This window comes from Tamandua tetradactyla, chromosome 14 (genome assembly GCF_023851605.1).
Source record: "Tamandua tetradactyla isolate mTamTet1 chromosome 14, mTamTet1.pri, whole genome shotgun sequence".
NCBI lineage: Eukaryota > Metazoa > Chordata > Mammalia > Pilosa > Myrmecophagidae > Tamandua > Tamandua tetradactyla.
Genome location: NC_135340.1, coordinates 55,651,218 through 55,677,835, shown reverse-complemented (window position 1 = coordinate 55,677,835; position 26,618 = coordinate 55,651,218). Strand labels below are relative to the sequence as shown.

Here is a 26,618-nt window from a genome sequence, read left to right as displayed (position 1 = left end):
TAATTCAGCTGGGCCACTCCTTACCGGAAATAACCTCATCAAAATAACTGCATTTACAAGGGTTCACACCTAGAAGGTGGATTAAGTTTAAGAACATGTTTTTCTGGGGTACATAGCTCCAAGCCACTATAAATGGAAAAATATATGTGTTAATGGATCAGGAGACTTAATATTAAGAGAGCAATACTCCCAAAACTAATCTACATGTTCAACACAATTCCTATCAAAATCCATCAGCCGACCTTTTTTTTTTTAATTTATTTATTTATTAATTTAAAAAAATTTAACAAACATACTAAAACATTAGCATGTGATCATTCCGTTCTACTAATTAGTAGTAATTAAATCTACTAATTACTATTAATCAGTAATAGTAATTACTGATTACTACATATATAATCAGTAATTCACAATATCATCACTTAGTTGCATACTCATCATTTCTTAGAACATTTGCATCAATTCAGAAAAAAATAAAAAGACAACAAAAAAAGAAATAAAACGAAAACAGAAAAAAAAAAAAGATTATACATACCATACCCCTTACCCCTCGCTTTCATTGATCACTAGCATTTCAAACTGAATTTATTTTAACATTTACTCCCCCTATTATTTATTTTTATTCCATATTTCTACTCATTTGTTGACAAGGTAGATAAAAGGAACATCAGACACAAGGTTTTCACAATCACACAGTCACATTGTGAAAGCTATATCATTATTCAATCATCCTCAAGAAACATGGCTACTGGAACACAGCTCTACATTTTCAGGCAGTTCCCTCCAGCCTCTCCATTACATCTTGGATAACAAGGTGATATCTACTTAATGCATAAGAATAACCTCCAGACTCTGTTTGGAATCTCTCAGCCTTTGACATTTTGTCTCATTTCACTCTTCCCCCTTTTGGTTGAGAAGGTTTTCTCAATCCCTTGATGCTGAGTCTCAGCTCATTCTAGGATTTCTGTCCCACTTTGCCAGGAATGTCCACACCCCTGGGAGTCATGTCCCATGTAGACAGGGGGGTGGTGATGAGTTTGCTTGTTGTGTTGGCTGGAGAAAGAGGCCACATCTGAGCAACAAAAGAGGTTCTCTTGGGAGTGACTCTTAGGCCTAAATTTTAAGTAGAGTTGACCTATCCTTTGTGGAGTTAAGTTTCATATGAACAACCCCCAAGACTGGGGGCTCAGCCTATAGCTTTGGTTGTCCACACTGATTGTGAGAATATCAGGAATTCAATTTGGGGAAGTTGAATTTCTCCCTGTTCTCACCATTCCCCAAAGGGGACTTTGCGAATACTTTTCCACTCACTGATCGAATCACTCTGGGATTCACTGGGGCATCACTGTGAACAAACCAACAAAAATCTCATGTCCTACCTGAGATTTCAGGTACTTATGGTGTTCAGTCAAGCTATCTATATAAGTTATGTTAGGAAATGCACTAGTCAAAATATAAATTTTGTACCAAATAAACATTTTTTGATCAGCCAACCTTTTTGCAGAAATTGACAAGCTAATCCTAAAATTAGTATGGAAATACAGAGGTCCAGAACAGCCAAAACAATCTTGAAAAAGACCAAAGTTGAAAGACTCCTAGTCCAAAACTTTCTAGTTTTGCTTCCTAATTCAAAACTTTCTACAAAGCTATGTTACCTGACAAAGCCAATGGATTCCTTTGCCCAATGTGCTCAAATGACCAATTCTTGAGAACCGAGGTTCAAAGAGAGAAAAAGTGTATTGCTAGGCGTGTAGCAGGAGAGCAGGTAGCCTGTTGTCCCAAAATCTGTGTCCCTGAACTATAGCAATTCTGATAGTTTTATTAGAAAAAAAAAGATGATAGGGTTTACGATAATGAGCACAGTGGCCCCAGATGGTGTAATTAGAGGGGTTCTAATTATTGAGTATGTGCAGATTGATTACATGCTTAGTCACAGAACATATGTAAAAAAAATGGCAGCCTTAATATGATGATGTGCATGATTTTTAGCATTATAATGAGGTATACGGAACTTGTAGGTTCAAGTCTAAGCTACTTGCATGTCAGGAGAGCTTATTTTGGTTAGATCCAGTCTTGGTTATCAAGATAACTTTGGACTTGGGGCTGACCTCAGACCTTTCATTAATAAAACATTAAGGGCTGTCTTTAGTGGTTACAGGACTTTAATGTTGAAAAACTGGATGAATGGGTACAAATGAAGGTTAGTCACAAGGTTTGTACAGTCACAGGGGCAGAAGATAAAAGTTATACAATTATCAGAGATCAAGGCAGCTGGATTACAATTTAGAGATTTCAGGTATTTCCCTCTGTCTTCTCCAATACACCAGAAAGCAAAAAGGAATATCTGTATTTTCATTCAGTCATCAAAGTCACCCCTTAAATCCTAATTTCTCAGTTACAGCTATGGTAAATAAGTCAGCGTGTCACTCGCTTAAGGATAAGCATATTGATGAATGGAGTAGACTTGAGCGACACACAAAAAACTACATTTATGGTGAATTGATTTTTTTTTTCCTTTTCTTTCTTTTTTTGGTCAGTTGATTTTTGACAAAGGTGCCAAGACAATTCAACGGGGTTCAACAATTGGATATCCACATACAAAAGGGATGGAGAGGGCGGGCCACAGTGGCTCAGTGTCAGAGACCCGGGTTCATTTCCGGTGCCTGCCCATGCGAGGAAACAAAAAGGGATGGAGAGTGACTGCTAGTGGGTCCAAGGTTTCTTTTCGTCATGATGAAAATGTTCTAAAATCAGGTGGTGTGATGATATTGTGAATTACTGATTATATATGTAGAACGGAATGATTATATATTAAGAATGTTTGTGTTTCTTTGTTGTCATAGTTTTTAATTTAAAATTAATAAAAAAAATTAAAAAAAATAGATTTAGTTTGAAATGCTAGTGATCAATGAAAGGGATCAGTAAGGGGTATGGCCTGTAAAATTTTTTTTTTCTGTTTGTTATATTTTCCTGTTGTCTTTTTATTTCTTTTTCTGAATTGATGCTAATGTTCTGGGAAATGATCATGATGATGAATATGCGACTATGTGATGATATTGTGAATTGCTGAGTGTATGTGTTGGGAATGTTTGTTTCTTGTAATTTTTTTTAATTAATAAAAAATTAAAAAGAAAAATCAGGTGGTGTGGTGTTAGTTCCACAACTTTGTGAATATATTAGAAACCACCGAATTGTACACTGTAAAAGGGTGAATTACCTGATTTATGAATCATATCTCAATGAAAATAAAACAATTCAGTCTTCCAACACTAAACATCTTAGGATTTATTTAGTTTCCATAATTCTGAATTGATGCCTATTAAGGAAGTCCTGCATCTGTGTGCAATAATTTAAAATAAAAATGGTTGCCATGGCAGACACCACCGCCCACTGCTGCATCCCCCACCCACAGCCATGGTCAACTCCACCATGTTCCTCGACATCTCCATCGACAGTGAGCCCTTGGGCCATGTCTCCTACAAGCTGTTTACAGACAAAGTTATAGCAGAGCATTTTCATGCTCTGAGCACTGGGAAAAAAGGATTTGGTTATAGGGTTCCTGCTTTCATGGAATTATTCCTGGGTTTATATGCCAAGATGGTGACTTCACATGCCATAGTGCCACTGGTGGCACGTCCACCTACAGGGAGAAGTTTGATGATGAGCATTTCATCCTGAAGCATACAGGTCCTGGCATCTTGTCCATGGCCAGTGCTGGACCCAACACAAACGGTTCCCAGGTTTTCATCTGCACTGTAAGGCCGAATGGTTGGGTGGCAAGCCTGTGCTCTTTGGCAGGGTGAAAGGGCATAGATACTGTGGAAGCCATGGAGCACTTTGGGTCTAAGAATGGCAAGACCAGCAAGAAGCTCACCTTTGCCAACTAGGGACAAATCTAATCAATTTGATTTGTGTTTTTTCTTAACCACAAGACTGTTCCTTCTGCAGCTCAGGAGAGCGTCCTACCTCCCCTGGTCTGCCTAAGTATCCTATCATTGTGCTCTCAGCAGTTCTTTGGGTTCTACATTATCCTCCCCTTCCAAGTCTAGCTCAATTGCAGAGCTAAGTTGATGACTATGAAATAAAAACTATGCCATGCTATAGCAAATAGTTATGACAGGAAGATAGCAATAGTACCACAGCACTACCAGGGGTAAATAATAGGGGCGCGGGGGGGGGGTGGATAAGAGATAAGGGGAAGTTTTGATATTTGGTGAGGCTGTGTTTATTAGTTCTTTGTCTCTATGGACCAATGGAAATTGTCGAAAGTTGAGAGTGCTGCTGATTGTACAGCCAAGTGAGGGCACTGTAAGTCATGGTTTGTTTATTTTGGACATTATCCATGATGCCCAGTGGATGGAGGGGGCAAAGGATACAGTGATCGAAGCAGAAAGGTGAACTGTGATGTACATATATACGATGAAATATTGTGTGGCTACAAAAAGGAATGGCATCATGAGGCATGCGCTGAACTGAATGAACCATGGGAGACAATGTGTTGTGCAAAATAAGCTAGAAAAATATGCTATGGTCTCTTTCAGAAAATACTTGTAAGAAAATTGGAGCCTAGATTGTAAGCTCTTATAGAAGCCACACTTAGCCTGAAGTTGTGAGTTTATTTCTAGATTCTGAGACACCGAACTATATGTGTATAAGCTCATATTTCCCTGGAACTTTGAGAACCTCTTTGACTCCTAAAACTCAGAAATGGAGTTCTGTAGCCCTGAAAGTTAGCATAGTTATATACAATAACAGTTAAAATAACCCAAAAAGAGATCAGTCTTCAATTAGAGATAAAAACAAGCCAATCTTCTATTGCTTCTAAATATGCTTAAAATATTTTCTTTCCTTATGTACTGTATGTAACTGTACAGTTAATCTTATTTGCCATCATCTTGATCACAAAATGTGTATTTAGAATATTTGTATAACTGTATAAAATGAAAAAGGAAATTATGTGGTCAGTGCATTGTTTTCTAAACTGGAAATCATTTTGTTTTAAAAGTTAATAATGGAAACCATATTAAAATTGAATAAAATATGGGAAAAAAAAAGCCAATCTGGCTGGGACTAAGGTGAATCAGAATACGGGGTAAAAGATGATACTGTACGTACTCTAGAGCTTCACCTACTATATGAAACCAAAGGCAGAGAGGTTTATTGTGTCTAGAACCTAAATTTTCTGTAAAACACAATCTAATCAACGTGTCTGGGTAGCTCATTTAAACAAACCAAACTCATGGAGCCCAGAACAGGAACAAGGCCTTGTAATTCTGTATAGCTTAATTTAATACCCAGATATGTCCTAGACTATGGAGGAAGGATAATTACAAAGTATTGGCAAAGACCCTTGAGGAACTGGGGAAAAAATATGGAACTATTAAACTTTCCCAACCAGGAAACCCTGGGTACCCTTCTCAAACATTGGGGCCTCCCAAGAAAATAGGCCAAGCCTTGATTTTTTTTTTTAATTATTTATTTTTTATTGGTATTTATCATATAGTCACTTATCATGTAATCATCCAACATGTACAATCAGTGGTTCACAATATCATCATATAGCAGTGCATTTATCATTACAATTGGTGATGATAAATCACATTGGTATGGCTTACAATTCTACAATTTTAGGGTTTTACTTCTAGCTGCTCTAAGATACTAAAGAATAAAAGAAATATCAATATAATGATTCAGCAGTCATACTCATTTGTTAAACTCAGCCTTCTGTATATAGCTCCACCATCAGCTTTGATCTTTCTCCCACTCTTTAGGGGTATTTGGGCTATGCCCATTCTAACTTTTTCCTGTTGGAAGGAAGGAGCTGTCGATAATATGAGGTAAAGGGATAGAACTAGTTGATGTTCCAGAGAGGTTGGCCTCTCTGCATTTCAGAACTTATCTGGTCCAGGGACCTATCTGAGGTTGTAGGTTTCTGGAATGTTACCCTAGTGCATGGGACCTTTGTAGAATCTTAAATAACACCCTGTGTGTTCTTTAGGATTGGCAGAAATGGTTTTTGTTGGGGTTTGGCAAGTTATGGTAGGTAGCAATGTCTAGCTGCAGCTTGTGTGAGAGTGACCGCCAGAGCAGCCTCTTGACTCTATTTGAACTCTCTCAGCCACTGGTACCTTATTTGTTGCACTTCTTTTCCCCCTTTTGGTCAGGATGGCAATGTTGATCCCACAGTTCCAGGACCAGGCTCATCCCTGGAGTCATCTCCCATGTCACCAAGGAGACTTTCACCCCTGGATGTCATGTACCACGTAGGGGGAAGGCCAAGCCCTTGATTTTTTTTTTTTTGGTACCAAATAAACATTTTTTGCTTTAGTTTCATAAGTTAAAATTTTAAAATATTAATTGCCATCTATTTTCAACACCCTGCAGTATTGACATTCCTTTGTTCTTCCTCATACAAAAATGTTTTTAAGTTTGTACATTTAGTCACTATCATTATACACTCTAGGCATTCCTGGATCCAAGCCCTTAATTTTGAGGCTTGCGCTTATGAAATTTATTTCCGTAGTTGAGAAGCTAAGACTACCTGTAATTATGCCTAAGAGTTGCTTCCAGGAAGCCTCTTTAGTAGCCTCTCTCTCTCTCTAATCCGAACACTGCAAAGAGAATCATTACCGTCCCCCCTACATGACATTCAGGGGTGAAAGTCTCCCTGACAACATGAGACATGACTCCCAGGGATGAGTCTGGCCCTGGCACCGTGGGATTGACAATGCCTTCCAACCAAAAGAAGGAAAAGAAGGGTAATAAAATAAGGCATCAGTGGCTAAGAGAGTTCAAATAGTCAGGAGGCTGCTCTGGAGGCTATTATCATGCAAGCTTCAGCTAGATATTGCTAATTGCCATGTTTGCCAAACCCTAACCAACATCATTCCTGTTAACTCTTAAGAACACCTAGGGCTCTAACTGAGACTCTATGAAAGTTTCATGCACTAAATTTACTTTCCTGGAACCTATAACTTCCAGAGGGTTCCTAGGCCAGATAAATCCTAAAACCCAGAGAAACTAGCCTCTCCGAGATTATCAACTAATTACATCCCCCTATCCTTTCTTGTTGACATCCCTTCTCAACATGAAAAAGTCAGAGTGGACATTGCCCAAACATCCCTAAAGATTGGGAGAAGCATCAAAGGAGAAGGAGGAATTATAACAGAGAAAATAAAAATGATTTAACAAATGAGTATGACTGCTGAATCACTATATTGATATTTCTTTTAGCCTCCAGTGTTTTGGAGCAGCTAGAAGGAAAAATCTGAAATAGTGGAATGGTAGCTCATAACAAACTCTGAAATCTGTTCTGTAACTACTTGTTGAAGTGTACTTTGAAAATTATTGCTTTTTCTTTCTTTTCTTTGTATATAAGTTATATTTCACAATAAAAAAGTTAAAAAGAAACAGGGAAAGCCAGCATCTTAATACCTGTAATCATGTTATCAGGATAATCAAATTCTTAATATCAGAATATGTATTAAAGTTGTGACACTCAAAAAAAAAAGAAGCAATACGGAGATCCTATATATCCTTCCTGCAAGAATCCCATCTTGTATAACTACAACATCGCAAGCAGGGAATCAACACTGATAAAACCTTTCAATCTTTTCTTCAGACTTCACCAGTAATGCAAGCATACGTGTGTGCACGTACATTTAGTTCCATGCAATGTGGTCATGTGTAGGTTTGCATGACCAGTGCCGCAGTCACGGTACAGAACAGCCCTGTCACCTGGGTCCCTCCTGCTACCCTCTTAGAGCCACAGCTCCCTCCTTGGCACATACCTCCCCAACTCTGGCAACCACTCATCTGTTCTCAGTCTGTATAATGTCATTTCAAGGATGTCACAGAGGATGTTATATATTATATGTATAATTATATATAAACTATTATATTGTTGTTTTTAAATGGATGCGAGAAAGAAAAAAAAAGCAGAAATAAGCTCAAAGAATACAGGGGTAAAAAGAATTGAAGAGTAAACTTAAGGGAAAAAGGAGTACAATCCCTGTGTGTTTTAACCCCTTATGTATTCCAGTCAAATACACTTATTCTTAATAATATTCAAATTAATTGAGTGTTAATATGATAAAAGTATGATCAATGTTCTCTTACAAAATGCTTGATAAAGTCATTGCATTTTAAAACCTATAAATATTATTTAAATATAGTGTTTAATATGAGAAAAAAAGGTTGGGGGTCCACATGCAAGGGTGGGAAGCTGGTTAAAGGACCATATGATGGGTCAGGAGGCTGGAGTGAGTGGGCTGAGGGGGCAAACATGCTTCCAACAATAAGAAAGCCTTTTTAGGTATGATTAGAGCAAAACAAAGAATCCGGAAGTGATAGGCCCACTGCTTGGAGCTCTTGCTGTAATATCAACAGAAAGCAGAACTACCCAGCTCTTATTTTGCTTCCTCCTTTTTTTCCCAAAGGAAATGATCCAGAGATGGTGGAAGGGAGCCCAGGCATGTTTGAGTGGGGATTAAACCCAGAGGATGAGAAACTCTGATGAGGGCTGGCAGAGGGACAGTCTCGGTAAATCTCTAGGTAGGTAGATGGAAGGGCAGGTGGACGGTATAGGAAGAACTTGCAGTTATATTCAAATAACAGTGTTTTGGTGATTTTTAAGGAAATTTTGAAGAACATCAAAGTCAGAAAATGGGACTAAACAAATGTCCTAATTTTTTTAAAAAAAGGGAGTAATGGATTCCAGATAGGAACAGAGCCTTACTTCATTCCCTTGATAAGCCTGGAGTCTCTGTCACTGACACTGAGAAGGGGAAGTAAAGGCACTCACCCGGAGGCTGCCTGGCTCACCAATATCATGCTCTGCCAAACTCAAGTGATATTTTACTTTAAAACAAAACAAAAAAACCATTGGGGAAATGCCATGGGCCAAATTTGGTGGTTTTCACACTCATTCAAGCGGTGGAGCCCCTGAAAATCAGTCTTCTGTGCCAAACACCATATCTTTGGCAGATCTCTGAAATAGTGACATATCTAATTTTTACAAGGAGAAATAGGCTCTATTTATAGTATACGGTATTAGATCACACCTACAGGCCCTAGAGTTCATTTGTTCAAATAATATTTATTGTAGGGCTGGGCGCTGCTATCACAAATGTCATGAGGAATTAGAAAAGATTCAACAGGCCATTAAGGCTCCGGGTGACAAGGGCTATGGCAGTAGAAGCCCAGAGTGGTTCTAATAAGCATGAGAGGAACCCCTCATTCAGGCTTGGAGGTTGAGAAAAATCCTGAGGATTTGACCCTGAGAACAGGGCCAGGATTAGCAGGCCACAGGGGGCTGGGGAGTGAGGGCAGGAAGTATTAAGGATAAGTCCCAGGTTTCTTGGGTAACAGGGTAGATGGTAGAACCTTTGCTGAGATGGGGACATGAGTAGGGGAAGAGTAGGGCCCTAATAATGAGTTTGAATATAAACCTGTTGTTTTTAAGTGGACACCCACGTGAAGATGTCCATGAAGGGCTTGGACAAAAGGGTCTAGAATTCAGTGGGAGTTCTGGGCTGTTTTATTGATTTGGGAGTATCAGTGTGTGGTAGCCACGGTCCCCTGTGGCCTGCTAATCCTGGCTCCGTTCTCAGGGTCAGATCCTCAGGATTTTTCTCGACCTCCAAGCCTGAATGAGGTGTTCCTCTCATGCTTATTAGAACCACTCTGTGCAGGTCATTCTGTCAGTTCAGCAACCCCGTGAGAAAAAAGAGGGCCTCTTCCCTAACAGTGTCAGCAAGCATCTCAAGTTTGATTTCATAACTTTCGGGAAAGTTATTCCAAATCAGACCCCCACCAGAAATAGGAGGATTGCTGATTGGTCATATGCTCACCCCTGAATTAAGCCCTACAGCCAGGGGAATGAAATCTGTGATTATCTCGGCTTGGGTCTGCCCACACCTGGATTGGGGCAGTCAGCCCCCCAAACCACATGGATTGTGCTCTCATCAAAAAAAAGAGGAAATGGATCTAGACAGGTGTACAACAGATGCTCCCCCAAAGAATCCAGGGGAAGAGACAGGGTGGCAGGTGCTTCTGGGAAAAAGGATTGAAATAGATCCTGTGGATTAGCAACCAGGAGGCCAGGGTGACCTTGGCCAGGGCCCCGTCAGTAAGTGGCGGGGATGGAATCCTGGTGGCGGGGATGAAGGAATGTGAGTGGGAGGTGAAGCATGAGATAGGAAGAACTCTCGGGAACCGGGCACTGAAGGGAGGAGCCCTCGGCACTGGCACCAGAGGAGTTTTGTTAAAGATGAGCATGACCTCGGCAAAGTTAAAAGTTGAAGAAAAGGAGGCAAGTAGAGAGGAAACAGTTGATGGCTGGGAAGACTAAGAGGAGGCAGGAGATGGCGCAGGGATCGGGGACTGCCCCAGGGCAGGTTGGGGTGTAGTGCTGGCAATCAGTGCAGCGAGACACTGTCCCCAGATCTGCCACTTGTCTGCTCATCCCATCATCTACCTGACAGCTGCTAGTGCCCAAGGATTAGTAGAATTGGATGGCAAAAACAGCTGTATTTTTACTCAGAAAAATATCATCCTTAACTCACATCTGTTCGTGACTAGGCACTGGATATACTTTTCAGAACTTGGGGAAATGATGAACTAGAAAGCCATGGTTCCGGAGTCCCGCTGTGCATCAGAAGCACCTGGAGACGGTTTGCAGCAGATTCCGTTCCAGGCCCCGCCCCAGACCTGAATCTGAACCTTTCGGGGGAGGCTCAGAAACCTATTCTGGTTTCTGTTCTATAAACCGTCTCTCAGAAGGATTCCTACGCAGCCTCCCCTCAGGGACTATTTGGGAACCACGGATAGATTAAGGTTCAGGCACTGGGATCACGGTCCTTGAAACCACCCAGCGTGAAGGAGGTCCGACGCCCCAGAGGGGGCCTGGCTTCGGTGGGGCTTCCGCAGGGTGTGGTCACGCTCCGAGGGTCCACGGTTTTCTCCGTGACTTAGAGGACGGCATAGTCGTGGTGCTTATAAAGCTGGGGGTTTTAACTTAGTAAATTTAATATTTATTTAGTAGATTGTCTTTTCACTTGATACGCTATGATGATTTTCTCATGCCATTAAACCGTCTTCGAAAATCACTTCAATGACTTCATCATATTCTACTGTATAGCCTGGGACGTGGAGGTGGTTTCTAATTTTATATTATACTGTGATGCTTAATGTGTAGCAAACATTTTGTTTTGTTTTGTTTTGCAGCAAACATTTTTTGGCATAAATCTTTGTATTTCTAGTTTTTTCCCTTAGGCTAGCTGCCTGACACATGAACTGCCATCGACGTTCAGGCTTTTGAATACACACGCACGCATGTGCACGCACACGTACTCCATTTTAGAAAAGTTATTGCAAATTAGACTGTTTACAGAAGTATGAGGATTACTGTTTTACTAAACTGATAGAAAAACATTTTATTTTTTTACTAGTGAGGTTCACCTTATAAAACAAGTAACCATCAGCTGTATTTCTTTGTGAATCTGTGAACTTCGAACAACTTTCATTTGAAGTATTAGTTTTTCTTAAAAATGTTTAAATATTTTTCTCAATAAAGGGTATCAGTCCTTTGTCATAGCTATTAAAACTGTTTTTCCAGTTTGAGGTTTGCCTTTTAAATATTGTTTGGTAATTTTTGATATGGAGATGTATTTAATATTTGTAAACAAATCTAACAATTTTCTGTCTTATTGCTTTCATGCTTTGAAAATCGTTGTTTATCATAAGATTCAGCAAATATCCATCCATATTTTCTTTGAATAGGATTAATTTTATATATAGAAAACTCTTTAATCCATCTGAAAGTAAAATCTGTCTTGAAGGTATTAGTTTTTGTGGGGTTTTTTATTATAATTATTGAATTATCTGCCTTTTCCCGCTGTCATGTGAGACCTCTTATGCTAAGTTATTAAATACTGGAATCTGTTTGGGCCCTTCTCTATTATTCTGTTTGTAGATTCTTATACCAGCACCACACTGTCTTAAATAGTCACCTTGAAACACTCTTAATAAAATGGTGCGCCTGACCCTTCTGAGAGCATTACTTTTTATTTTCCAAATTTGCTGATTATCATTTCTTATTATTCTTTCAGAGGGAACTTTAATATTACTTTGTTAATGTGAATGTGTGATTGAGAAAACCTTGTGTCTGATGCTCCTTTTATCTACCTTGTCAACAGACGAGTAGAACATATGAAATAAAAATAAATAATAGGGGGAACAAATGCTAAAATAAATTTAGTTTGAAATGCTAGTGATCAATAAAAGGGAGGGGTAAAGGGTATGGTATGTATAAATTTTTATCTGTTTTCTTTTTATTTCTTTTTCTGAATAGATGCAAATGTTCCAAGAAATGATCATGATGATGAATATGCAACTATGTGATGATATTGTGAATTACTGATTGTATATGTAGAACAGAATGATCAAAATAAGAATGTTTGCGTTTATTTGGTGTTTTTTGGTATTTAAAAAAATTTTTTTTAATTAAAAAAAATTACTTTGTTAGATTCTTCAAAGAAAATGCCTTCGGCATCCATTTGTATTGGAACTGCATTATTTTCCCTAAATTATATCTTTGTATTTGCTCTTCCCAAGCAGAAACTCAGTGTAGTTTTCTACTCAGGCATTCTTTTATGTATCTCAGAAAGGAGGGTGATTTCCTTACATAGGTCCTATAGACCTGGTGTTTTTAGGCAATTTATACTCTCTTATTTTCATGAATCATGTTTTTTTTTCCCCTTTATATTTTCAAGCTGGAAATTGCTAGAGTTCCATGGCCAAATAACTTCAGGAAATGCTGTGTCCTACAGCCTCCACACGAAGATTTATAGCGCTCCCAGCTCAAAGAGTTTACAATCTGAAATCTGTTGTCAGATTCATAAATTGCAGGTCATAACATAGAAAGCACTTAATATATTCATTACATGAGTGAATGAAAGACTGAACAAACACACTGATTGTAAGAAATTGGAAAACAGGTTGCCTGTGATTCCAGTAAACTTCCTCTTCCTTTTTCTTCATTTCCCTTTCTCCCACCCCCCTGTAACAGCATGGAAAGTGGAATGGGGCAACTACAGGTACTGAAGGGTCAGTTAGCAGCATGCTTTAAGCACATCTCAGCCCCGAGTAGTTTACATTTCATTCATAACTGCAAAAATAGTCAGAGGTGCAAAAAGACTTCACACAGCAAACCCTAGCTTCTTGGTCCAACTGGAGACCTGACTAGGCAGAACATTTTCAAAGATGACACTGTCTGAACAAGCAGTCCTTGTGGGAATACTAAGTGATTAACTAAGGGAAAATTTAAAATGAAAGCAAAATTGAGGTTTCATACCTAAGGAAGACAAAGTTTTAGGATACAAATGAAGATAGGACTGATTTAGTTTCTCAGTAACTCAAAGTTAAATTTTTAATGTGGGTGAGATATGTGTTCAGGGATGTTTATCTCAGCATTATTTGCTATAGCAAGAAATGAGAAGCTGTTTCCCTTAGAATGATGTGTGGCATTAAAAAAATAATGTTTTCAATGAATTTTTAATGACATGAGGAAAAACTCATGGTGAAATAATCTGGATGCAAAATGTTTAAGCACTTTGATGCCAATTTTATTTAAAAAGTTAAATTCACACAAAAATGATGGAACTATATCAAAATATTACCCTGCACTTATGCAGTCTTGTGCAAGCTACTTGTTGGAAACACAGTTTTCTCCTCTAAAGACAGGGCTAATTATACCTGCTCTGATGACAGTGAAGGTGAAGTGACAAAATGCTGTGTGAAATGCATTGTAATCTGTCAGCATGGTTTCTGAATAATCTTTTGTTGAGTGGCATCTAGAAACAGTGATGGTAATGGAAGGAAATATTTATGTATCCTGGACCATTTTATAAAAATTTTGCAATAACAAAAGGTAGCGTCTTCTCCCACTTCCATTTCTTGGTATTAAACACGAGTTTAGATTAAACAAAGGAAACTGCTTTGAAAATAGTGTTTTCAAATAGTGATTCAAGGCAGATCAGGACTAACCCTTTGTTTTTAGCTCTTCTCCTAGTGAAATAGTAGGTCAAGTATTAGCAATAAAAATATATTGTGTGAAAATTTCCAATACTTATTATACATTAAAATGTGTCTAAACTCGTAAACCTGATTTAAAAATAAGGAAAACAGCTTCTCCACTGAATACAAAAGGTTGTTCATTATACTCCTTTCATATTCTACATGGTAAAACGAGTAATACTCAGAGGAATAAGGATAACTGTTGAGGTTAGAGTTTCAAGCACTTTAACAGATGTTTCAAGTCAAAGCAATGAATTAAACCCTCAAATGCCATGCACAGATGGCAGCGTATGCACACGTTATTTTTTAAATTGTATATGTCACCATAAGCCATTTTTCTAGATTTTTTTCATAAAACCTCCAAATATATGTACCATATTGTTTTTTAGAGTGCTTATTTAATTGTTGAATAACTACCAAAAAGCCTTACATTTATATCTTTGTTATAATTCACAGAATGTGTCCCTGTGCTTGCTCTCACTGGAGCCTGGCTCTGTCCCCCATGCTCTGACTTAGGGCAGGAAGTGTTGTCAGATGTCTAGTAAGAAACCCTAGGTTCAAATTCTAATTTCACTATTTATTACCTGTGTAATGACAGATAAACCATTTAACCTATTTGAGCCTTAGTTTCCTCATCTGTAAAATGGGTGTAAAGATAGTATCTACTTCATAAGGTACTTAGAATGAAATGACATATTTCATGTGCAGACGTTAGCACATAACAAGTCCTCATATGTTAGGTGTGTTACTAAAAATTTAAGTGTTTTTCCATTACTCAAAGCACAAGTATAACAGTTCAACCCCGGATAGAATGCAGAAATGAACTCAAAGATTGCAGCTGGAATGTTGGATAACTAACATTGAATGATATCTCTTATGTAGTTGGTTTTCAGTCATCCATAAGCCCATTTTTGAGAAGACAATCCTTGGGTATGTTGAGGGACTTCTCACTGTCTTGAGATTTTTCCTTCCCATTGTCACAAAAGACATTTTTCTATAAAGTTAAAAATTTTATTTTTCTAGCCTAAGCAATGAAAGGAAAAAGCCATAGTCCACATAAACCTTTGCCCCACAGCAGCTCGCTGAGCCTCATGTCCCAGTGTGCCCAGGAGCCACCCTAGAAGCTGAACTGTGGGCCTCTCAGGACTGGGATCTGAGATGTCAGGAAGCCCCTTCCACCCAGCTGTTTGGAATCCAGGAGTCTGCACCTTTTATGTTGGTGGCTTGGCCTGACAATCTCGGAGCACTCACTGCCAGAATAGGCAGCCCTCTGAGAACACAGGAAGGAGGGAGCAAGGTGGAGCCAAGGACAAAAATCACATCTTTAACGCACAGGATGCTGTGGAGTGGGCTAATCAACTCTGAATCATGATGGATTATTTTCTGTAGTCTTCCTGTGGCCTCTTGTTCCTTTGAATTCTTGTTATTTCAGATAACACCACAGAGTCCCTGGAACTTGTAACTTTGGCAAAGCCTCTGAGGTGTAAAAAAAAAAAAGTTTAATACAATCGATCCCTCTTGTTCATGAGGCTATGTGGTTAATGAGCCCCATCACTCTTCAGGATCTGCTCAGACTCCTCCTTCCAAGGTTGCTGATTTTTAACCTCATCACTCCGTTTTCATTTTTTCATGCCAGACCTGTTTCTTGGTTGTTCTTAGTTCCCTCGCAGCTTTGAAATGCACCTGCCTGCAGTGGAGCAGAAAGGTATCTGAGTTTCAGCAGCCCTCCAAGGTGAAAACTCTTTCTTTAGGCAGTCAGCACAAAGCGTGTGTCACGTGGTAACTCATGTATCTGACAGATCCTCCCTCAAGAGGAACGATGAGCTAGGAGCTCTGTGGGCCCCCAAAGCACAACCCCAAGACCAAACAACACGTTAGACAAAAGGGTGCAAGGGTAGCTCAGGGGTAGAATTCTAGGTTACCAAGCAGGAGACCTGAGTTCCATTCCCGGTCCATGCACTTCCCAAACAAAGAGACAAGCAAATAAACAAAGGGAAAACGAACAAAGATTCAACAAATGGTGCTAGATTAATGTGATACTCACATGGAAAAATAATGAACTGTGACCCCACCAGACAAAAAAAAGTTACCCATGAGTTAATTCGGGACTTATGGACATGAAGAAGCTGTTCCTCAGTGGCAGCGGTTTGGGAGATGAAAAGTCTGCACTCAGCGCAATGCCAAGAGCTGGAAAGAGAAAGAAACATGCCCGGAGAAAGCCTTCTACAGTTTAACAGTCTCGCCAGAGGTGGTTATGACCGAGTTTCAGCAGACTCGTGGGAGATTTGGTTCTCGGGAGGGGAGGGGCTCACATTCTTTGACCTTGACGTTTGTCTGCCTCCTGCTGGCGGCGGTGTGACTTGCTCTCAAAGTGGAGGCGGGCTCAGGCTGGCCCCTGGGTCTGAGACCAAAAGCCATGGGCCAGTGGGGAGAGCTCCAGGTTCCGAGTCCAGCACGGCCACTCGTGAGTTGGACAGGTAACTGGTAACTTGCCTGTTTGCTCATCTGTAGTGATAAAGGGTTGAATCAAATGATTCCTAAGAGACTTTAGGGCTCAAGTTTCTAAGTCTGTGGACCAAACCTTCCAGGAAATGACAACCCATCAGGAAGACGGAAACAAGCCCACAAACACCGTCAGTGGTAGATGTTAAGCCCGACTCACCATAAGAGATGGGGAGTGGCAGTGGCGGAGGGGTGGGATGGGGTGTGCTCAGGGATGACTCCCACGAGGAGTCCTTTAAAGTGACTTAAAGAATGAATAGGATAGGCGAACTCATGGGACATGACCCCACCAGCCAGAGGAAATGATGTGAGGGCAGACAAGGCAGCACTTTTGGCCTGGAAGAGATTAACCAGGGAGAGAAGAAGATACATGATTGGGGGTGGGGAGGGGCAGGAGCCCAGACTACAAGGCAGAGGGAGGCAGCTGGCTGAGGGCCCTGAATGGAAATTGTTTGGGGAGGTTTCGGGAGTCAGTGACAGCTTATGGGAAAGAAAAGGACTTGATTAAACTGGTGTTTTGGAAGGAGAATCTGATGATGGTGCAAGGGGCAGGTCAGGGGGAGAGGGAACCTGGGAGGTGGCTGGAAAGTATGGAGTGACCAGGACCGAGCAAGGGCAGTAAGGAGGAGGCAGAGAAGGTGGAGGAGAGGGAAGCTTGATGCCCCCATGGACGGGAGCGTTAGGGTGGAGAAAGTCTGCCAGTCCACAGATACTTGTTCAGCACTTGCTGTGTATGTGCTGAGCGCTGCTGCTTTCGGTGCTGGGGCTGCCAAAGTGAACGGACAAGGGCCCTTTTCTCAAAGCCGTTTAATGTCTTGCGTGACTCGCCATAAGAGATGGGGAGTGGCAGAGGGGTGGGATGGGGTGTGCTCAGGGATGACTCCCACGAGGAGTCCTTTAAAGTGACTTAAAGAATGAATAGGATAAGCGAACTCATGGGACATGACCCCCACCAGCCAGAGGAAATGATGTGAGGGCAGACAAGGCAACACTTTTGGCCTGGAAGAGCCTAACCAGGGAGAGAAGAAGTTACGTGATTGGGGGTGGGAAGGGGCAGGAGCCCAGACTACAAGGTAGAAGGAGGCAGCTGGCTGAGGGCCCTGAATGGAAATTGTTTGGGGAGGATTAGGGAGTCAGTGACAGTTTGTGGGAAAGAAAAGGACTTGATTAAACTGGTGCTTTAGGAGAAGAATCTGATGACGGGGCAAGGGGCAGGTCAGGGGGAGAGGGAACCTGGGAGGTGGCTGGGAAGTATGGAGTGACCAGGACCAAGCAAGGGCAGTAAGGAGGAGGCAGAGAAGGTGGAGGAGAGGGAAGCTTGATGCCCCCATGGACGGGAGCGTTGGGGTGGAGAAAGTCTGCCAGTCCACAGATACTTGTTCAGCACCTGCTGCTTTCCGTGCTGGGGCTGCCGAAGTGAACAGACCAGGGCCCCTTTCTCAAAGGCGTTTAACACCTTGGGTCGGTAAACATGCAAATAGCAGCGTGAGATAATTTCAGATATTGATAAGTGCCATGAGTTGAGTAATGAGAGAGAGAAGACAGACACACTGGAGAGAGGCTGCCTGTCAAGGTGCTCAAGGGAAGGCCTCTCCAAGGGAGCACTGTTTAACTTGAAGAGATCTGGGGAGATGGCCTTCCAAGCAGCCTTGAGAAGGAAAAGACCCTGGCATATCTAAAGGCAGTACAAAGGCCTGTGTTATTTGTTACTTATGCAGTCAGTATTTCAACAGATATTTACTGAGTACCAACCATGTGCCAGAGATTGTCCCAGGCACTCAAGAAGCCTTAGTTACCAGAATGGACAAAAAGCCCTGCCTTCAAGAGGCTTGCACTCACTCTAGCAGGGAAAGATAAGATGCAAATCATAATTTTTAAAAAGTGAATGTTATATTATGGTCTAAGGATAAAAGCTGTGAAAAACGGAACTTAAATTTTTTTTTTTTTTCTGTTGGAGATAATGCTGCGATGGACATATTTGTGCATAAATCTTTTTCATGTGCCTAGGATTTTTCCTAGGGGTAGATTTCCAAAAATATAATTACTCCCATTGTAAACTCTTTCAATACAAAGCATCAAATCACTTTTTAGTGAAATTATACCAATTTATTCTCTCACCAACATATATAAGCGTATTTATTTCACTTGGGTATGATTTTACTTTGAGGATGAAATTGAACACTGAATTTTGGCTTTTTATTCTCTGTGGGAGGAAGTGTTGTTAAACAAATGCGTAATCCAGTGATTGATTGCTAAGTCTCTGGGCCTGGCGCCAAGACTGAATGAGTTACCAAGGTCACGGTTTAGGGGGAGCCTTCGACTTCACACCGTTTCCCATTTGCACCACACTGTAAAAACAGTTATCTGTTAAGTTCTATCTGGCAGGGTTTCTACTTAGGGAAGTCTAGCTCCCATTCCAGTCTGAACTTGGAAGTAGGAAACACCTACTCTTCAAACAAAACTTTATAATCTAGGTTTTCCTTAAAACCCCTTATTCTTCCACGGTTAGTAGGAGTTCGCTGTGCTTGTCCATAAATGAATTAGAAAGTAACGTAGGCACCGTCCCTGCGAGTGATGTCCGGCTTAAACGCCTGTTGCATGTGGTTATTGTCCCAGCTGGGACTTGCCACTTAACCCCCCTCCCCGGAACCCCATCCCTTGCTCTCCACCCTATGGCCTGGAACCCAGGGGCCTCCTTGTGCCCAGGCCTGGGGTGGGTGCTGAGAAGGAACCCAAGGTAGAACCCAACACTGAGCTGTCCCCCAAAAGTGGTTGTTTGGTACCGGTCGGGTTCATCTATTTTGCTGGTTCCTGTGGCCTTCTGTAAGCCATTTGGGGAAGCTAGCAGTGCTGTTCACACTGGTTCCCAGGGAAGGTGTCAAGTCTCAAACCAACACTTGGCCCTAACTCTTGTGATTGGGGACCATGTGCTGAGGGGAACCCGGTGACACTGTTCCCCCCGAACCCCAGCCTCTTTCCTCCAGTTGTCTTCCCTTCCTCTGTCTCTCCCTCTGGCCTCCTGGCATAGCTTCATCCAGGCCACTGAGAGTGGAAATCAAGCTGGACGTGAGGGGGTACGACCTAACTTTGAATTCTGGCTTTGCTTCTGAAGGGCTTCAGACTCGAAATCCCAGAGTGTCTGTAAAACCTAAACCCGCATTCATATGTGTATGTGAAATCTACATACTCTACAAGTGCAGGAGTTTTGCAAACTATAAGATGTTCTCACAATAGCTTTTATCACTATTTCTAAGATTTCTATAGAATTTCATAAGTATTTATAAACATGAACATTTCTGCTCCTAAACTTTTTTATTAGGCTAGTAGATGCCTAAAGTTTGGATTGGAGAAGTTCTGAAAAATTTAAGAAAGTCGAACACATTTTGAAACAACAGCTCCTCCTCTCCCCAGCCTTCCTCCAGGGAGAAGGGGAGAGCTGGCCTTTCTCATTAGGGATAGCTGAGTAGGATGACAGTGGAGAGCTCCGCCCCCTCACTTTGTAGAAAATGCTTTATGCCCTTGGCACACCCTGGGGTGAGGGCTTTAAACTACCTTCACGTTACTCATCTCTGAACATACCATTAGTCCAGGCCAGGTTTAAACAAACCTGGAGACAGAGCAAGTTCTGGAGTCGAATTGCCTGCATTTCAGTTTCCACTCTTAATACTTGCTGTGTGACTTTAGGCAAGTTGTTTAGCCTCTCTGATGCCTCTGTTTCCCCATCTATGAAATGGGAATAATGTTAGCACCTGCCTTAGGCTTTGTGACGTGCCAGGCATATAATAAGCACCCAAAAAATGCTATATGGTATAATCAGAATTTTTTTCTGTTTACTCTAAATTTAAGGGACTTACTGAAATGCTGTATCTATTCTGGGGCTCCACTACTGCACAAAAAATGTAGAAACTCTGGATGAAATTTAAACTAGCAATGAAATCAATTGAAGAATTAGAATATAGCCTGCATGCTAAGATTGCTAAACAATCCCTTTTTATTTTTATTTTTCTTGGGAAGAGGTGCATGGTGCCCCTTTATTTTTTATTGCAGAGAAAACACAAGTGCAAAGGGTGGTTTATTTTCTCATTCTTATAAAGATGGCAACATTGTGTTTGACATTTAATAGTTCAGTTCCTTACCTCTACCCCTGGAAATAGAGTTGGAGGTTCTGGGCTTACATTCGATCAGTTGGGATGTTTTAGATACAAAGAAATAGTTTACAATCAAATGGATTGTTAGCTGCAGGAATAGAGAGCAGGAGAAAGCTGTGCAGGTTTCTTCCATTGAGCTCCTTCCCTAGGATGAAGGCTCATCTCCCTGGCAGAGTTGGGACTATCTCATCACTTCAAACAAGGCTTCTGTTCTTTGTGAAGAAGCACCGGTACCTGCTTACAGCCACTGTCAGTGTGAAGGTGTTGATTTTCTGCTTGTTGCCTGGTATTCCTTTCTTCATATTCCCCTTGGTTGCAAAGGAAGAAGTGAATAGCCTTTGCACTCCCCTTCTTACCCCTCAATTCATTTATGCATAAATACATGTGTGTTCTTACAACATGGAAAGGAAATCTTGGCTTCAACTTAATGAAGCGCTGGAGGCAGCTTTGTTAGACTCACTCATTTCCCACCAAAAGCAGATTTTCCCCCTCGCTCTACCTCTGACTACCTTGCTGTATCCCAACCATGTTATTAAGTCACTCCTGTGCTCCACAGCATGTCAATTGGCTCTCCTGAACCCCTGAATAACATTTGCCAGGGCCCCTGTGTACAGTCATGCAGGTTATGCACAAACAGGGCATTTGGGGAAGGGGCACAGAGGTGAATCCACCTATTGTTGAGCTTCCCAGGCTGTGAGCTCTGGTGCAGGGCTGTGTCTGCCCAGAGAAAGAAGCACCTTTTTCTGATTTGCAGAAAGGTGCTGCATGGGCTAGCGGTGGCCTGGGTGTTATCTAATCAGAGCCCTCCTTCACCCCCACCTCCCATAGCATCCTCCACTGCTGCTAAGTTCTTTGGAGATCATCTTCCATGGTTACGACCTCCAGGGACCCAAGGGAGCTGTGAAATGATCGAGGGAGGATGTGTTGGCATAATTGATTGGCAGTGACAAGGAAAATGATTCATTGTTTCGACCACTATACACAGTGCCCTCTGAGGGTAGGCATGGCGCTGGGCATAAGACAATATCACTTACCTACAAGGGCTACAGAACAGATAAATATAACTTAATGTACAGGCAGGGTGCCCTGGGAGTACAGAGGACATATTCTCCAACCCACTGGAGGGACAGGTCAGGGAAAGCTTCCCTGAAGGAGAGGAGCCTGAGTGGGGTTCTCCAGGATGTACAGTGACAGATGAGCTTCTGTTGAGGTGGTGCCTCTGGGTCCAATGGAATTGAAACCATGAACCTCCATGCTAAGCAAAGATCTTCTCTCAGAATACAGTTAGTCTGTAAGAAATCTGACCTCTTCCACCAGGCTTCTTCTTCTTCTTCTTTTTTTTTGTAGGATTTCACAGCTTTATGGAGCAGTTCATGAACTGGCTGCATCCCGTTCAGAAAGTAGAAGGGAATCCCTTCCTTCAGGCTTGTTATACTGGGGAAATCCTAGATCCATAGATTCAAAGCTTTGATAATTCTTTATTTGTAAAAGAGTAAAAGACCTGTCATTCTCCCTTTCTTGGGGATAATATTTCTGGAGTTTTAACGATCATGTTAAAAATTGGTACTCCCAGAAAGTTTTCTGGCCTCTTACTCTGTGATGACATGCTCAGCTTTCTTTCCTTTTCCCTCCACTAGGTACTTATTGGAACAAGATTTCCCAGGCATGAGGATTGGCCCAGAGCCTACCACCGATTCCTTCATTGCTGTGATGTATGGGGACACCGAGGGCAGCACCCCAGGAAACGCTTTGGTTGTGGACCCCAAAAAGCCATTTCGAAAACTTAGTCGCTTTGGAAATGCTTTCCTTAATCGGTAAGGACCAGCAAACCACCGTCTGTGGTTGTTTAAACCTTTTCTTTGAATTATTACCAATTACGTGGTACAGTCCAGAAATAGAAAAACAAATTATATCTGTTCTCGGAAAGAGAAAAGTAATAGAGGACATGCTTATTGTATTCAAATATTTGAAAGACTCTCATAGGAAATGATCATTTATACTATTGTGAGTGGCTTAAGAGGGCAGAACTAAGGCCCGAGATTGGATGTTTTAAGGCCATATGATATAAAGAGCAAATTTCTAATCATTTGAGCAGTGCAGGAATGGATCCGGTTGCCTTATAAGGTAGTGAGTTCCCTATCACCAGCAATACTAAGTGGAGGCTGGGTGGCCACCTCTCAGGCCTGGAGTGCTGGGACCTCCTAGAGTCCTTAGCCCAGAAGATCCCCAGGTTTCACCTGGTGCCCAGGTTAAGTCCATTGATTACTCCGGGACGGGTCACCTAACCTCTGTTGCTACCCTTTTACCTCTCACTCCCACACTTTGAGCTGCTACCTTGCTCTATTATATTAGAGCCCAACTACGGAAATAAACAAAAAGTCATTTTGTTAATGGTTGTTCTTTTATAGATGTGGTGCTGTGAGAAAACTGAGGTCCTTTCTTAATTAGAGATGAGTTTTATTTGTATGAACCTCATAACCTTTCACCAGAGTTCCCAGTGAAACCCTGGGGCAAGTGGGAGAGAGAGGACAAGCCAGCGAGCAGTGTGGCTGACACAGACCTGCCCTTTCGGACCCCATCTGCTGTTCTTCCCTCCTTACCGTTCCTTCCCTTTTTTCCTAAACTCTGTTCTCTTCTTTCCTGTCATTTCCCTACCCCTCCTTTTCCATCTTCTATGAGTCCACTGCTCATAGAAGTCCTAGAGTCCTAGAGCATTTCATTTAGGGGAGTGGGTTATGGGATGTGCAGAGCTGGGAAGGAGTAATCTGAGCCTCCTTAGGGAGGAGAAATGAGATTAGAGCTGACAGACAGCAGGTGACTTTAAAGGCACTTCTCCTTTTTAGATATATTTCTTTAAATGAACAGACCCTCCCAGCAGTCTCGTGTCCTCCTAGAAAGCTGAGGAGACTCACTGCACAACTGCAGGGGGTGCCATGCACATACCTGGAGACTGGTGCTAGCTGTGGCTCTGCTGAGGGTGGCCGGGGTCACCTCCATAGATGCCTCTTTGAAAAACTAACTATCAAGGAATCTGGACATACCCTAATGGGCTTTTTTATGCTCTTACTGCAAATCAAATTAAGCCTCCAAGTTGTAGAAAGGGAACTTGACAGTAGGATAAAGAGAAATGTGCAGAGGATGCAGGTGGAGTCACAGAGAAGTTCCGTCTCATTCCTGGCGATGATTTATAGAACACTGTCCAGATGATTTTTCCCAACATTCAGGATTCTCTTCTCTAGGAAGGTTTTGCTCCTTAACTCCAGGGCAACCTTGGTTGGCACCAAGAAGCCTCCTTAGGAGAAACAGAGGTTGACCCCAAGGCAGGAAGGCACCTAGAAGTCAGCTCCCTGGAACGGAAGTGGAAGGGAAATGGGGTTGGAGGCTCCTTCATCAGGACCTCCCTGGAGCTGTGGTCAGAGAGCGGCAACAATCAGACTTCCTGTCCTGGGAAGGTTCTAGAGACCCAGGAAAGGATCTTTCTCCATAGTAGGCTGCTGTGGAATTCCGTGGTTTCATCACCACCTCCCTCAGTGTTACATCCTTTTTGCCTGACAAAGGCTTAGGAAAAAAAAATAAGCTGCCACATTTTTCCAATTCCCAATTTTGAAGTCCATATCCACAAAGAAAAATCCAGGAATATTGTTTTGCTTTGGCTGATGATTTACTTTTCTAACAGTTTTTTTTTTTTCCCCAAATCCCAATTATTTTAGATGCATGTGGAAAAGATGTGTTCAGGAAAGATTTCAAATGACAAGGTTCATTAAATCAGAATTTAAAGCTTGCTGAAAATAATCCATGCATTGGATAATCGGGTCTATCCAAATTCAGAATAACACATAAAAAAAAAAAGCGAATAATTATATGAAGTTTACTACATATCAGATACTATTCTAAACCTGTACATTAATTCTAAATCCTCATAAAACCTGTTACACAAGTGGTACTGTTATTCCCGGTGCACAAAGGAGGAATCAGGGCCTAGAGAGGCTACCAGCTTCCATGGGGCACCCAGCTGTTGAGTGGCAGTGCTGGGACTGGAACCCATGCCATCTGGCCATATCCTTGCTTAGTGACCACCACACCCAGCTAGGAGGACAGGAGTTTCTGTCCTTCCAGCAATCCTGCATATGTAAGGCTCCTGCCTAAGGGATGTACCTAAAAGCCTAGTTAAGAATAAACAGCCAGATTAAGTAAGATCCACACGACAGCGCTGCTGTTTCACACAGCACTTATTTAAGAAAGATGGTCAGTTAGCAGAGGGCACTCAAATGTGTGTCCATGATTATCGCATCCCTCTGGGAGCATCAGCAGGGTTAGTGCTAAAGGCGACCCTCTTCTTTTATGTTTATACTTTTCCGGGAACTAGGTCAAAATACAATATTTAGTTAAGAAGAGAACTGGTTGTTTGCTGTGAGGAACTTTCTCCTTCCAAGCAATCCCAGAGGCATCTTTAAAAGAGTCAATTACTTCACCAGCTTGGGGGCTTATGTGATAGCATCCTCCAAACATTAAGCCATGGAGCCTCAGTCTCAATCTCCAAGGCTGGTTTCTACTGCAGTAATAGTTATCTACAGTGCATTCCTAAGAAATGAGGGTAAATTCCCCCCAAAAGGCAGCTTCAGACAACAGATATCTCATACTTGAGCAGTAAGAGGAGGTGTTGAGTTTAGAATGAAAAGAACGCTGTGTTAGTATGGCATACCGCAGCTCATCGGTGCTGCGTCCCAGGGAGGCATCCCACCGGAGAGGCAGGCCTCCCTGGGAGCCTCCATGGGGCTGTTGACCTCCCAGTGTGTTATCAGGGGGCAGGTCCTCCGGTGGAGGAGACCAGGGCACTGGGCCAGCAGCAGTCGGAGGGCACAGGTCCAGTGTATTTTGGTCAATTTGAGAAGTGTCACGGATTGGGGTCTGACGGTTTTCCTCCTAGAGTCTGCTTTTGAATTGGATGTTATGTTTTTCCCCTCGATCTTCTTGTCTAAAAAAATGATAGTATTTTTTTTAAGAACTCCAGATAGCTACAGACATTATTCTTTTAGGTTAGAGTCTAGTACAATTTTAAATGATAGTCTTCCACGGAAGGAATTCTTAATCTCATTTACTTCCTTCACTGCCTCTATTTCTTAATAACTTATCCCTGGCTATTCAATTGAAATTTTGAAATTTGTGTCATTTCGGCCAAGAGAAACTTCCTTCTGATAATGGTGAAGATAAAAAACAAAACAAAATGAAACGCTGTCTTGTGTCAATAATGACTGAGAAGTAATAGAATACATATATGTGTTTTTGGACTTACACTCTACATGTTAGTTGGGTTTTTGTGATTAAACTAGTTTTTATTAAATATGCTTTTTCTGAGGTTTGAATGTTACACAGCTTAAAAATTTCCATTGGGAATTTTTAAAAACCGAAACTGACTTATTACAAGTACACAGCATCAGCGCCAGACACATGTTGGCTCCACCAGCAAAATTAGCTAGAAATGAAGGAAAACAAGCTCTTGCCAAGAATCACTCTTGATCAACCGCAAATTTCTTTTTTTAACTGAGAAGATAATTAGTTTTTTTCTAATGGTGTATTTGTCCATAATAAACTCATAAACTTGCTTTTCCCATTAATCTTTAACCCCAGGATTCATGGTGGCCACAGGTCGTTAAACCATTGTTCTTTATCTGCAGCTGTTTCTACATTCCAGAAAACCAGCTTTCCTCCCTGGGCTCAGGCAGCCCTCCGGGATTGGGATTGGCTGCACTGCCCCGGCTTTCCCCTGTGGTTGTCGGGAGAGACCTGATTTATAAAAGTATATATTTAGGTTGAGCCATAGGAAATTACCCATATTCAACCATTTGTTACCTATAAACATAATAATTTCACGGATTCAATCTAAGGGGTAAC

At 41.5% G+C, this 26,618-nt stretch overlaps 1 protein-coding gene across 1 annotated transcript in view; it reads left to right on the top strand.

The window, feature by feature from the left end:
• The window catches only part of EHD4 (EH domain containing 4), a 92,438-nt gene that overhangs the window by 4,406 nt on the left and 61,414 nt on the right, over nucleotides 1-26,618 (top strand). Inside the window, exon 2 of the mRNA XM_077127549.1 lies at nucleotides 22,364-22,540. Coding sequence (XP_076983664.1) covers nucleotides 22,364-22,540 — 177 coding nt within the window. The remainder of the gene's footprint in view (nucleotides 1-22,363; nucleotides 22,541-26,618) is intronic.